The sequence below is a fragment of the Phycomyces blakesleeanus genome (genome assembly GCF_001638985.1).
Source record: "Phycomyces blakesleeanus NRRL 1555(-) unplaced genomic scaffold PHYBLscaffold_9, whole genome shotgun sequence".
NCBI lineage: Eukaryota > Fungi > Mucoromycota > Mucoromycetes > Mucorales > Phycomycetaceae > Phycomyces > Phycomyces blakesleeanus.
The window spans coordinates 999,599-1,012,904 of record NW_017265142.1 but is presented as its reverse complement, the minus strand read 5'-3'; the positions used below and the strand labels follow the sequence as shown (position 1 = coordinate 1,012,904).

The window sequence follows — 13,306 nt, the reverse complement described above, 5'->3', positions numbered from 1 at the left end:
TATCCCAATATATATATATATATGTTTAATTCATAGATATTCTTTAATGTACATATATGTATATAAATGTATACATCTTATCTATTCCTTTATATATATATTTATGCCTGTATCTATACAGATATCATATGCCTAGACACAATTATGTAGCTATATATTTCGGTATAAAATCATACATTATTATTTATCTTTAATCATTACAGTCAATGAATTATTCTTGATTATTATTATTATTATTATTATTATTATTTTTGAAAGAAAAATTAATCAATTATTATTTTGGATCTAATTTATTTTATTTTTAAAAAAAAATCTATATCTATATCTATATCTATATCTATATCTATATCTATATCTATATGTATATAATATGCTATAGGTTCCTACACACTTGCAGCATGAGGCACTACCTCTAAGAGTATCTTGTTCTGTCGATTCTCGTCACCTGTCACCAGCCAGTTGTGGATCACCTCCTTACCCTGACAGCGACGGAAATCTTTCGACATCCTCAAACGGGTCCTTGAAACGTCGGCGAGGACCAGGAAGACCTTCAAAAAAAGAGCTCAAAGAAAGAGAAACACGGGTACAAAAGAAAGAAGATTCTCTAACAATGGCTCAAGAAAAACTAAAAGACCTCCGTCTACCTTCAACCGGAACAAACAGTAAGTCAAATAAATTATATATATATATATATATATATATATATATATATATATATAATCATTTAAATATTTAAATATTTAAATTTGTACACTAATCTCATTTCATTCTACTCATCATCCTCAAACCAGACAAATCTCAACTCATTCAAGGCATTCACCATTTCCGTGCCGGTGATCAAGTCGAAGCCTTGAAATGTAGTGACTATTGTAAAGAGTGGTACTGTGCCCGGGTAGTCCAGGTTTCAAACGACAAAACCGAGCCATGTGTGTTCGTACACTACGAAGGCTGGCCACCAGATCACGCTGACTGGGTAGGCCTTGGTCTGGTTCGCACCCACGCAAACCGTACTCCTTTAAGATTCGGCCCTCTGGGGAGAGAAAGCGACAGATCCTGGAAAGACTATGCCACATTTTACTACACAAGCCAGAACATTTCATTACGGCAATACACAGGTCTAGTCCAAGACAGACGAATGGCTCTCCACTCATGTCCCTGTCACTCGGCCGTAACAATTCATCCTGAACGACCGGATCGAATTGGTTCTATTCTACAAGCTTTTCACGCTCAAAAGTAAACACCAAACAGCAAACTAATTAACAATAGTAATTATTATTATAATGTTCATCATAACTTTCCTCTTCTTCTTTATATTTAGAATGTTACGTTATTTTCGTCATATACACGCACGCGAGGCTACACTAGATGAACTTGTGCACGTCCACACCCCAACCCACGTTCGCAATTACACCTCAACTACCAACTCACTTCCGCCCACAACCGACCACCAACACGAGGTAGATCCTAACCCACGACCACTCAAGATCACCTCAATTGCCGCCCTACTCAACAGTCCGACCGAATCAGAAGAGAGTCCGCCGTCGCCTAGTCCCCGAAGTCATCGCCACGGCTCAATTGTGGGACCCACTAGAGGAGTGGGCGGAGGAGTAGTAGTCGAAGCTAACCAGGACGATATTCAGCAACAACACCGTAGATTTTCCACAGCTGCAACAACCGCAGCAGCAGCAGCAGCAGCAGCAGCGGCGGCGGCAGCCTCATCATCATCATTATCATCATCATCATACGACTCCAACACTGCAGATCTATCAGAAGGTGTACTTGTACCAGTCTCACCTCCAGGATTGGTTTGCAAAATGACATGTGGTGAACTAGGCATTGGTATTTATATATATATGCTTTATACACATAAATAATGTTAAGTAAAAGTTGATCCTTAAGCTGATAATACTCTTCTTCTTTATTACTACTATTTTACTTTATACACTATGTATATACAACAATGTAGCTGTCGATACTACATTTCACCCGCTCCACTCTAGTCTAGCCGCTCGTGTGGCAGCCGGAGCGCTCATCAATCTAGTTACTCCTATTGTTGAAGGCCAACTTCACAATGGGTTTGCGCTTATTCGTCCTCCAGGTAAGTAAAAAAATAAAATAAAATAAAATAAAATAGAAAATAGAGACCTCTATATAAATATATAAATATACATACATACATGCAGGCAGGCAGGCAGGCATACATACATACATGCATATAAATAAATATAAATATTTTTTTATATAGGGCATCATGCTGAAGATGATAATGCAATGGGATTTTGTTTTTTTAACAATGTTGCCGTGGCTGTATCAAACACACTCGAAAAATATCCATCGAAAATCAAAAAGATTCTAGTGATTGACTGGTAAAATATTTCACACACACACACACACTCTCTCTCTTTTTTATTAATTACTAACGTTACCCTTTTATATATTATATATTATTATCATTGTATTGTATTCCAATAGGGATGTTCAGTAAGTTTCTTCAAACAATGATACACTAACAAATATCTCACCAAACACACTCACTCATATATATATATATATATATTTATTTTAAATAGCCATGGTAATGGAACCCAAAAGATCTTTTATGATAATCCAAATGTACTCTATATCTCTCTGCATCGATGGGAACAAGGCAAATTCTACCCTTTTAGTGGAGCGCCTGATGAATGTGGAGAAGGCGCCGGATTAGGGCGGAATATCAATATCTCATTTAACGAGTCTTTGGATAAGCCCAGTAAGTCAAACCTAGCAATTTATATAAATAAATATATTTATCTTGTTGTTGTTGTCTTGGTAACCTATTAGAACCAATGGGTGATACTGAATTTATGGCCGCATTTTATCATATAATACTTCCGATTGCAAGGCAATTCCTTCCAGACATGGTGAGTACTCTAAGCAATCTTATATACATATATATGTATGTATTTATGTATATATATATGTGTATATATATGTTTTGGACTTTAATTCACAAATCATAATATTATTGTTATTATTATTATTATCATTATTATTATAGATCTTCGTATCTGCAGGTTTTGATGCTGCAGAAGGTCATCCAGATAATGCAAGTCAAATTATAGACATTTTGTCTAAATACCTTGATATTTTCTTTTTCTTTTTCTTTTTCTTTTGTTTAACAGATAATATAATTTATAGCTTGGAGGATACAAGGTCTCCCCTCGTGGATTTGCCTTGATGACAAAGATGGTCAAGGAATTAGCAGAAGAATTATGTAGTGGAAGATTAGTGATGACTTTAGAAGGTAAGACAATTTCACTAAATGCATATAACCACGTTTCACTTACATATCTATATTAGGTGGTTATGAACTTCAACCTCTGGCAAATTCAGCATTAGCGAGCGTTGCCCAGCTACTTCCGGATCACATTGACCCTGATGGACCTTTAGAATACAAACATTCATTAAATGCCATCAAACCAAACCAGGGTGCAGTTGATTCTTTGGAGACAGTCATTGGAATCCAAAGGAAGTTTTGGGATCTACCCGAATATCTCTTTCAGCCTGGCTTTAGATTCCATTTACCTGTTGAATGGCGGGCAACCGATAGTATATCCACACGGCCACGTCGAGATAAAAGACCTAGAAAAGTACCTGTGGTCGAGGGATATTGAAATAAATACATAATAATATGCATAATTTACATATATAAAATGGGAAGCTTTTTCTTTTTTTTTTCTTTTTTTTTCATCACTTGTAATGTAATATAACCTTAAATTGTATTTTATTAAGACTTTCTAAATCAAATGTAAAGACTTGTACGTGAATGTGAATGTGGAAAAAGTTGTTACTTGCTTTAAATCAAGGTTTGTATTTGTATTCTTCTTTAATTTATTTAGGGAGGTTCAATTGCAGCATACACTGAAAAAAGTATCACCAATTATGTATCTATCTATTTATTTCTCTATCCATTTTCGATTGAATGATATATTAGTCTCCTTTTGATCCCGCTTCTCTGGTTTACGTTAATTACCCTCCCCCAATTGACTTTATTTGGGTTAAGGTTGTTGACATTTACGCACTACACTATGATTTTGTCATATTTCCTGTGAGCTAAAACCAATAGGCACAGTGCACACACTCAATTATAGATAAATAGAGAGATGTACATGTATATATGTTTGCTTTGTTTATTTTGTAAAATAAAATTTAAAGATAAAAGGAAAAATCACTTATACTTTTTTTTTAAAAGCCTTGTGTAGAAAGAGAAAAGGTTGAGGATTTTGGAGGAGATATTTTAGGCTATATATATCGTTCGTTTGTTGGTTTTATGAAATCATGGCAAGTGCAAGGTTACGACAAAGGCTTGAGCGGATATTTGCTTTGAGGATCCTTGGATCAGATACAGCTGCAGCTGGATCAACTCTGTTGTGGTAATGAACTAGGAAATCGCTCTGATCCTGTTCTTTTAAAGCGATCGCAAACTGACGCATCAGGTTGTAGGTATCCTCTTGGTTAAAGTATTGAGTGCGTGCTATACATATAAAAAGAATGATAAGGGATTAAATTTTATGGAAGGATTGTTTTATAATAAATAACCATATACTCTTTACACAACTGTAAATTAAGTAACAACCAACAATCAAGCCTTACATTTTAGGAAGGGTAAACTGTCCACAATTAGCACGGACCGGAAATTCTCTGGTGCAGCAAACGATGCATTCAGTTTTGTGAGAAGCTTTGCAGCTTGATCGAATTTGGCACACTAAAGAAATACCGTAAATAAACAAACATAACAAAAAGCAAAATCAAGAAATAAAGCTTGCTTTCTCATAATACTATAGCCAACTTTTTTGTTTTCGTTTTCGTTTTCGTGTTTCACTTACTCCTACAAAATCTCGGAATTGACTGTATCTGACCAAGAAAGCATACTCCTTGCTGTCAAATACAGTATTTGTGCGATCATCAGCGGATAAAATACCATCCAAAGTACCTATATATATATATATATATACATGTTTGGATTTAGAAAACACAAGACATAAATAAATAGAATTAAAAAAATATATAAATTTTATCTTGTTACCCTTTGTCAGATATCCTTGTAAGATTTGGTTTGCCAACAGGTCAAGGGTTTTCCTATCTCCTGCCCGTGCATAGTTTACCGCAGCTTCATATGACTTTCCTTCAGCCTCGTATCTTCCTGCTATCGTCTTTTTTTTTGTATAGATACATGTTAACTTAAAGCAAGTAATAATAATAATAATAATAATAATAATAATAATAATAATAATGACAATATGATGTTATCGCCTTACTTTGTACAGACATCTTTGGACCTTGTTCATATTATTTTGTTTACTAAAGTCCAACATTTCATACACAAAGTCTATGCCCTTGGATTCGAGAGGTGGGTTTCCAAAGAGCTAAAGTAACAATATTAATCCTCAGTACAAAGCATACTACATTTCAATACATCATCTTGCTGTAAAGAAAAAGAGAGAGAGAAAATTACCTGTTCGATCCAGACTTCCCGGTTAACTCTACATGTACTGAGATAATCAATCGCCTCACGCCACATTTGATATTTTGCCACCAGGTTTTCAGCATAATCATGAATCACATAATATATTGGTTCTGTAATTGCTTCCTGCTCACGATCACTACTTAACCCGGAATTTCCATCTGGCAAAAAGTCTGCGGCCAGCAGCAAATGTCCAAGGTGTGTCTCGAGCCAAGAGTTACCACATCTTTCAAGCACATCATTCCAGGCTCCTCCCACAACATAATAGCAAATTTCTGTAATCTGATCTGCGTCATCTTGCAGCTCCAGTCGGTTTAAGACTGCTGCCAGTTCACCTCGAAGTCGGAAAGGCTCTGAGTATATAAGGGTAGCCACCATAGTTTCCGGGAAAGAACTGACAGTCTCAATTGTGTCGACGTCGCCAGCAAGGATCATAAAAAGATTGCATAGCGTTTTGTCTTTGGTGGAGTTGTGGAGGTACTTGTTGCAGGACCTTACACACTCTCTGTGCCAGGCATTCCATTTCTCGATGAGTTCAGGTTTGGTATCCAATGCAAGTTCTGGCATGGCTTTGAGAATTGCAATAAGTTGGTTGACTTGGGCCTGTTGCTCACATGAAAGAGAAGATATTTCTGATTCAAGAATTTTGACGGCTTCTTCAAGATTACCCCGCAAAATATGTCTTCATTTTTTTTTTGGTTTTGTTTTAATAATATGTTTCATTTTTGGGGGTCTTTTTTTTTGGTACATGAAAGATACTATTGTAAGTTGGATAGTTACCTTGAAATCAAATCACCATTCACAAGAATTGACCCTGCCCGAGAACTCTTTATGGTCGAAAATCCAAGCTTTTTTAAAGGTATCCGGATACTTTCTTGTGGGTAAAGAGGTCGGTCTACACCTGAGATTTTTTTTCATTAGATCATCACACTTATGTTTCCCTCTCTAAATATGCTTCGTACGTCAAACTTACTTATAGGCCACGTAGTGTTTAACCAATCACACAAGTCAGACACAACTGGCTTACTCTCGTTTCCAGAGAAATACAACGTTTCGCAGAGTCTTAATACCCGTGAGACATCATTCAAGTAAGCATATTTCTCTTGTTCTTTCTTGTTTCCCTATATAGCATATAAGTTTAAAAAATTGGATTTTCAAAAAAAAAAGAAGAAGAGCTATATATCTCAGACAAGAAAAAAAACTTACCTTGGAAAGATGCTGGATATAAGATTCTAAAAGCGAATTGTATTCACCTGCATACTCACTCAGCCTTGATTTTCTGTACCAAATTTATGTAGTCAGTACTTTTTACTTTTGTGTATATCTTGTCATTTACATACTCTCTGTCACTTAAAGAAAATGGTGCATAATATCCGTTGGCATCAGATTGTCTGCAACCTTGGACTTTTTTGAAAATATCATGAGAGGATTTGAAAAACTAATAGCAATAATCAGATAAAGATAGGCATAGAGGATTAGTTAATCATTCACAAATATGCTTTTGTTTCTTGTTTCTAATATTTTAGCTTTCTTACTTCTTGTTCGTTCTTGGGTGCATTTTGCTCATATTCATAGATTCGTTGCTCAAAAATATCGAATTGCTAACCAATTTATTCATTAGTTTAATTTAAATCGTGGATCTAAAGAGTGAATGGAGTTATCTTACCTCATCCATATTGTCAGTAAACTATGGATTTAAATCATTTGAAAATATTAGCAATGTAGACAAGTATCCACACACACAAATATATATATGTATATTCTTTCCAAGATACCCAATTCTTTTTTCTAAAATATAAAATATAAAATAAATAAACATATAACCTACATCATCACTTTCTTCTCCACTAATGAGCTCTCCATCTGACAGATCTTCAGTGTCGCTAATATCAAGGCTAATGACATTCTCTGGGAAAATCTCCACCACCTTTGGTACTATCTTTTCTTTTTCCTGGACAGCCTCATCTTTTTCAATTTTTACAAATTTATTGTAATCAGACTCTTCCTTTTCTCCTTCTTCTTCCTCTTCCTCTTCATCATCTTCCTCTTCCTCTTCATCATCTTCCTCTTCCTCTTCATCATCTTCATCATCTTCCTCTTCCTCTTCATCATCTTCATCATCTTCATCATCTTCATCATCTTCTTCATCTTCTTCATCTTCTTCATCTTCTTCATCTTCTTCATCTTCCTCTTCTTCAGTTTCATAAGAGTCATTGTCAACACTCTCTTTTTCGATACTGAAATCTCTCTGTGGAGTAATATACGAAGTCTCATTATCATCCAGTGCACTTTCGGTTTGTTCATCATCGCTCATATAAGCCTGTTCAGAGGCTTCATCGGTGGTGGCAGAAGAGAATTCAGGATCTTCAGATTTAATTTCATCTGACGAAGTCTGTACTTCCTTAGTAGATTGTAGGCCTCTAGAAGTACCGGGCGCTTCTTCAGTATAGTCATCCACTTCTTTCTTTACAATGGGAGTTTTTGTCATAGAAGTTAGGGGTTCTTTTTCTTTTGGAGTTTTCTCTTCTGGAGTGTGCTCTACCGGTGTTGGCTCTACATGAGTTGATTCTTTTGGAGCTGGTTCTACGGGAGCTGACTCTGTTTGAGTACGTTCTACTGGAGTAGGTTCTTTTGGAGTAGGTTCTACTGAAATTGGCTCTACTGGAGTTGATTCTTTTGGAATTGGATCTGCTGGAGTTGGTACCAGTTCGGTATTCTTCGGAACATTGGTCTGCGATACATCTTTACCTGTACTGGCTGCAGATAGTTTTTCATCTTTTTGTTCGACATAAGATTGTCCTTTCTCTTCATCTTCCTGTTTAGCCACCTTAACTGGTTTGGTTTCTGTGATACCAGTTTCTTTGGTAAATTCCGAGTCATCGTCGTTATGTACAGCCTCAGGTTCACCCTTGTGATGTAAATCCTCTTCAACAAACTGATGAGTGCTTATATCTTTATCACGACTATCGTCGTTGTCTTTTTCTTCATTCGCGTGATCAGGAGATTGAGATATACCCGGAGACTCGGATTTTAAAATAGAGAATGGATTGCTGTCCGCTATTACGCTTTCTTCAGCGGCTGGGTGGTTGCTTAACCAAGAGGTGGATGAAGAAATGGCATTAAAAGTAATACTATCATCAATAGATATATGTCTTCCTGACTTCACTTGGACAAAAGAATCATCATCATCTTCTGCAATATTTTTTGATTTAGGCAAATTATCGACTGTGCTTTTATCTGATGCATGATTTTTAGGATTGACAATCGAAAATCCATCCGCTTCTGGAGAGTTTGGTGAAGATTCGCTAGCTTCGATAGATTTATCGCCTGTGTTTTCTGGCTCCAAGACTTTTGTGGGCTTGTCGCTTTCGATACTTTCTTTCGATCGCACTTCAAGAGCCACTTCTTTGTGCGGTATCTCTGTATTTGCAATTGAAGAAGCAACAGCTTGGGCAAAAGTCTCTGGTTTGGAATCGTTTGAAGGTTTGTCACATTTAGAGTCATCGTTGAGAACAGTTTCTTTTGGTTCTGCTTTTGAAGAACTAGCATCGTATGGTTTTTCTTTATTAACAATCGAAGAAGCAACAGCATCGGCAAAAGTCTCTGGCTTGGGATCGTTTGTAGATTTATTATTGCTGGTTATTTTCTTTGGTTCTGATTTTCCGATACTGTCATCATGTGGTTTCTCTGTAGTCGCAATTGAAGAAGAAACAGTATGGGAAAAGGCATCTGGCTGGAAGTCACCTGTAAATTTATCGTTGGTAACGATTTCTTTTTGTTCTACTTTCGAGACATCGCGTTCACGGGGGTTTTCTGTATCCAAAGTTGAGGAAGCAGCGACCTTAGAAAATGTCTTCGGCTTGGTATTCTCTTTAGGCGTATCATTTTTAATCGTTTCTTTTGGTTGGGATTTTGTAATAGTATCTTCCTGTAAATTTTCAGTACTTGTGGTCGAGGAAGCAACAATCTTAGCAAATGTCTCTGGTTTGTTTGTTTGCTCTTTAGGCTCAAAAGAATTAGTAGTCTCCAAACTCTCTTCTAAATGTTTGCTGTCTGCCGCTGTATCTAATTCAGGATCAGAAGATTGTACTGCTTCGGCAAACGATAGTGGCTTCGTCTCTGTAATATTATCAGAGCCAGAGTCAGAGCTGCTGGATTTCTTTGATTCAGGCAGTTTATCAGATAAATTGGAAGTATCACAATCAATTACATTCGCTGACTTTGTAGAATGGTCGATGTTTTCAGTCTTTTGGGATTTCTTTTCTGATACGTTAGGTAGTTGGTCGGGTTTTTTATCCAAATCAATATTTTCCGTAGAATTAATCTTTTTAGCCTCTGCTTTGGTGAAATCCTTTGGCACTTCCTTATTCTCCAAGTCCCCAGTATCAAGAGGTTGTGCCTTTGTGTCTTCTGTGTCTTGTTCTGCTTCCAGTTCAGGTTCAATAAACGTATAGCTGCCACTTTCAATCAGACTACTTGCGTATAGTTCATTTCGATTATTTGCACTGTCAATAGAAACATCTTCATCGTCGTCATTCGAGTTGTGTTCCACAATCTCAAATTGCTGACTGTCAGAATGTCTCAGGATTTTATCCTTTTCTTTGGTATCCTTCTCCAGAGACACATTGTTTATTGTATCAGTTTTGACATTTGTCGATTCTAGTCCAGTCGATTGATCTGCTTTGGCATTTAAAGCAGCGTCTTTCTCTAGGGCATCCAATGATTCTTTTTTATCCAAAGTTTCTACTCCAACATCGTCTTTGCTGACTTTGGCGGATGTATCGGTTGTATCAACTGTATCTGCATTGTTGACGTTTGCAGGTTGTGCAAGTGTATCGACCTTTGCTTTTTCTGTATCTTTTGGTTGTGATTCCACGTCATTTTCTTGGCTATTAGTGCTAGCTGTTTCCTGGATGTGTACTGAATCTGTCATTCCGTGAGATGGATTGAATACTGTGTCAAGAGATTTCTTCTGTTGAGACGTCTCTGGTTGATCCTTGAATAGAATGTGTAAATCCATGCTCTAGATTAGCGCCAATGGAACAAAATTTCTAACCTGATCCTCAGGAACGGATGTATCTAAGGGCATCTTATTCCAATCTTTTGGTGGGTCGACAGGAGAGACTGAACCCTCTCTAGAGTTGTCCGTCTTTTCGTAATCATCGGTCGAAGTATCCAAGGAATTGTCAATTGTTCCGACAGGGTTGTCTTTAGAGGGAGGGATTGTCTTTGAAGGTGACTTCTTCTTTGTTTTTGACTTTCCCTTCTTGACCATTGTCCTTTCTTTGGTTATTACAAAAGTGTGAACCTGAACGCGTCTGTGACCTTTTTTTTTACCTCTCCACAAAGCAAATCCGTGACGTGTTTCTTATTTCTGGTATTCATTCTTGTGGACAAAAATGATGCAAAAGCAATCCCGAGACTTGCGATTGGACAAAGCGATATTTACCGCATACTTTCTTAATATCGCTGGTGGTAGTGTATTTGGTTGATATCTATGTACTCAGCTGTGTACCTCCACAGGTGACATTCTATTGGGGAAGCATCTTTAACGTCGTCTGACGTGGTGAATCTGTCTCACAAAAAGGATGGAACCAGTTGAGGAGACAGGATTGATCAAGAATCATCAGATAACCCCGCTTGAAACCAGACCAACCTTAACCAGGAAAGCATTAGATAATATTTTTTTGACTATAAAATATGTTTACTAGCTCATATGTCCTTTATTCCCCTCTTCTACTTTCAAAAAAAAATGGGATTCTTTTCAAAGCTAACTAAACAAGATACTCCTCCTGCGTACTCACAGAGTCCAGCGGCATCCCACACAAGTGAAAAGCAACAACAGTATGCTCCTCCTCCACCCCCGTCAAGCCAACCTTTAAATCCTGATTCAAGACCAATGCCTCAAGGTTGGGTGAGTCAATTCGATCCTTCATCTGGAAAGTTCTTCTACGTCTATGAGCCAACTGCTCAGCGACAATGGGAGCACCCTATCGACAAACCTCTCGGAGGACAATCAAGTCCTTATCAAGGACAAGCCTATGGAGCACAAAATAGAGGACAACAAGCCTATGGTCAGCAGCAATATGGTCAGCAAGGATATGGCCAACCTCAGTATGGACAAGCTTATGGTCAGCAAGGATATGGTCAACAGCCTTATGGTCACCCTCAGTATGGACAGCCACAATATGTTCAGCAGCAGCAAGGCGGTCGCTTTGGCGGTGCTAGTGGTGGTGGAATGGGCATGGGAACTGGTCTTATGGCAGGTGGTGCTGGTCTTCTCGGTGGTATGATGCTTGGTTCGGCCCTTTCCGACATGGGACAGCCTGATGTAACCAACAACTATTATGGCGATTCCGGTGGTGGAGACTTTGGTGGTGGAGACTTTGGTGGTGGAGACTTTGGTGGAGACTTTTAATAGGTTATCTTGTATAAAATATCTGTAAAAAAAAAGACATTCTAGGTTTTGTTGTACATAGTCTTTTAATCAAAATACAATCCCTTTAAGCTATTTTTTCCAAAAAGAAATAATGAAAAAAAATCTTTCTTGGTTTACTGTTCTATGGATATCTTCTGTAACTCCAATCCGGCCTTTCAATAGACTATCAGAAAAGGGAAATCTTGATATTCCAAGGGTTTGAGAAATAATCTTACAAAATAAACTACTCTTGAACCTCTTCAAATATTGATGCCCAGATAGCATTAACATATCCAGTGTTTATTTTTAATGACTAATATCAATATACCCAATATTCCGAAAGTTGCATTTCTACATACAAGGTATTCTTAGGATCGCACGAAGTCATTATCTAATCGGCGCGGTACAAGAAATGGACATCAGTACAATAGGCTACATGTGTTCCATAGAAGATATAAGTTTTTCTATTCCATCAGATGACATTAAATTGGATATTTATCAATGCCATTTTTTTTGCCAAGATCGTTCTCTCTCTAACTTGTAATAGCTATTTGAAAATCAAGTCTAATGATAAAGAAGTCGAAGCTGAGTAAATGTACGATGAGGATCAAGTACATTCTTGCTGCTTAAAAAATAAAGGAAACTTCTTTTTTCTTCTCAAGAATTCTATAGTTTTGGCTGTGTTATGATTGGTAGAGTTCTTAAGAAACTATGGAAACTTTGAACCTTTTGTATTATTCTTTGTCACAAGTACAGCACGTTTGTTACTCTTTGATATTTTACATCGCATTTTTTGTACAAATTATATTTATCTTGCAAGAACATGTTATCCAAGTACACGGCCAAGACATCATGACTCTAGGATTTATCTAAATAAACGCCCCACATTCACATTCAATATCTCTATAGTATAGTCTGATATCCAAGGGGGAAAAGTAGTATACAATCTTCGCTCTATTTTTCAAACACCTCGTACATATCTTTGAGTATGAACTTCGTTCCATTTAATTGTAGATAAGTATCGACATGGCTTTTCTGTTTTTTATACCAGTAATTGTTGTTTCGATCATTATATCGCACCTGAATTGTGGTGAGCTGCGGATTTCTCAGTCTAAATTTTATTTAAGGGGCGATATTTTTCAAAATTAAATCTCACTCTAAAACACAGTGCTTTACAATAGGGCAGGGTTTATCGGTTGTAAATAATACTCTGATGGCAAAAGAGTAGGTTTACTTATCAATTTTGAGTGAGCAATTAGATATTCTACAATCTGTTTATATTGAGATATATATTTTTTGTTAGCCAGCCTTGAGAGAAGCCGTTATTTTATGTACATGGGGTCCACATCAAATGTTTTAACCAGTTTTCCAGATGTAGTATAGAT

The 13,306-nt window shown here is 36.9% G+C and overlaps 2 protein-coding genes across 2 annotated transcripts; both read left to right on the top strand.

The window, feature by feature from the left end:
• Positions 1 to 128: 128 nt before the first annotated feature.
• PHYBLDRAFT_181211 (hypothetical protein) lies at positions 129 to 3,689 on the top strand (the record flags this gene model as incomplete). The annotated part of the gene is made up of 12 exons (XM_018438432.1): positions 129 to 146; positions 380 to 662; positions 792 to 1,233; positions 1,319 to 1,839; positions 1,967 to 2,098; positions 2,246 to 2,366; positions 2,473 to 2,481; positions 2,571 to 2,749; positions 2,821 to 2,900; positions 3,038 to 3,085; positions 3,178 to 3,283; positions 3,340 to 3,689. 12 exons carry the CDS (start codon positions 129 to 131, stop codon positions 3,651 to 3,653), a joined length of 2,253 nt encoding a protein of 750 aa, XP_018292455.1. The 3' UTR covers positions 3,654 to 3,689.
• A 7,560-nt stretch (positions 3,690 to 11,249) lies between these two features.
• PHYBLDRAFT_78861 (hypothetical protein) lies at positions 11,250 to 12,020 on the top strand. Its single transcript, XM_018443395.1, has one exon. The coding sequence runs from the start codon at positions 11,256 to 11,258 to the stop codon at positions 11,919 to 11,921; it is 666 nt and encodes a 221-aa protein (XP_018292454.1). The 5' UTR covers positions 11,250 to 11,255; the 3' UTR covers positions 11,922 to 12,020.
• The last annotated feature ends 1,286 nt before the right edge of the window (positions 12,021 to 13,306 follow it).

Bases quoted from the DNA above. Each gene is read 5' to 3' on its own strand.
- PHYBLDRAFT_78861 (XM_018443395.1), top strand. From the start codon at position 11,256: ATGGGATTCTTTTCAAAGCTAACTAAACAAGATACTCCTCCTGCGTAC.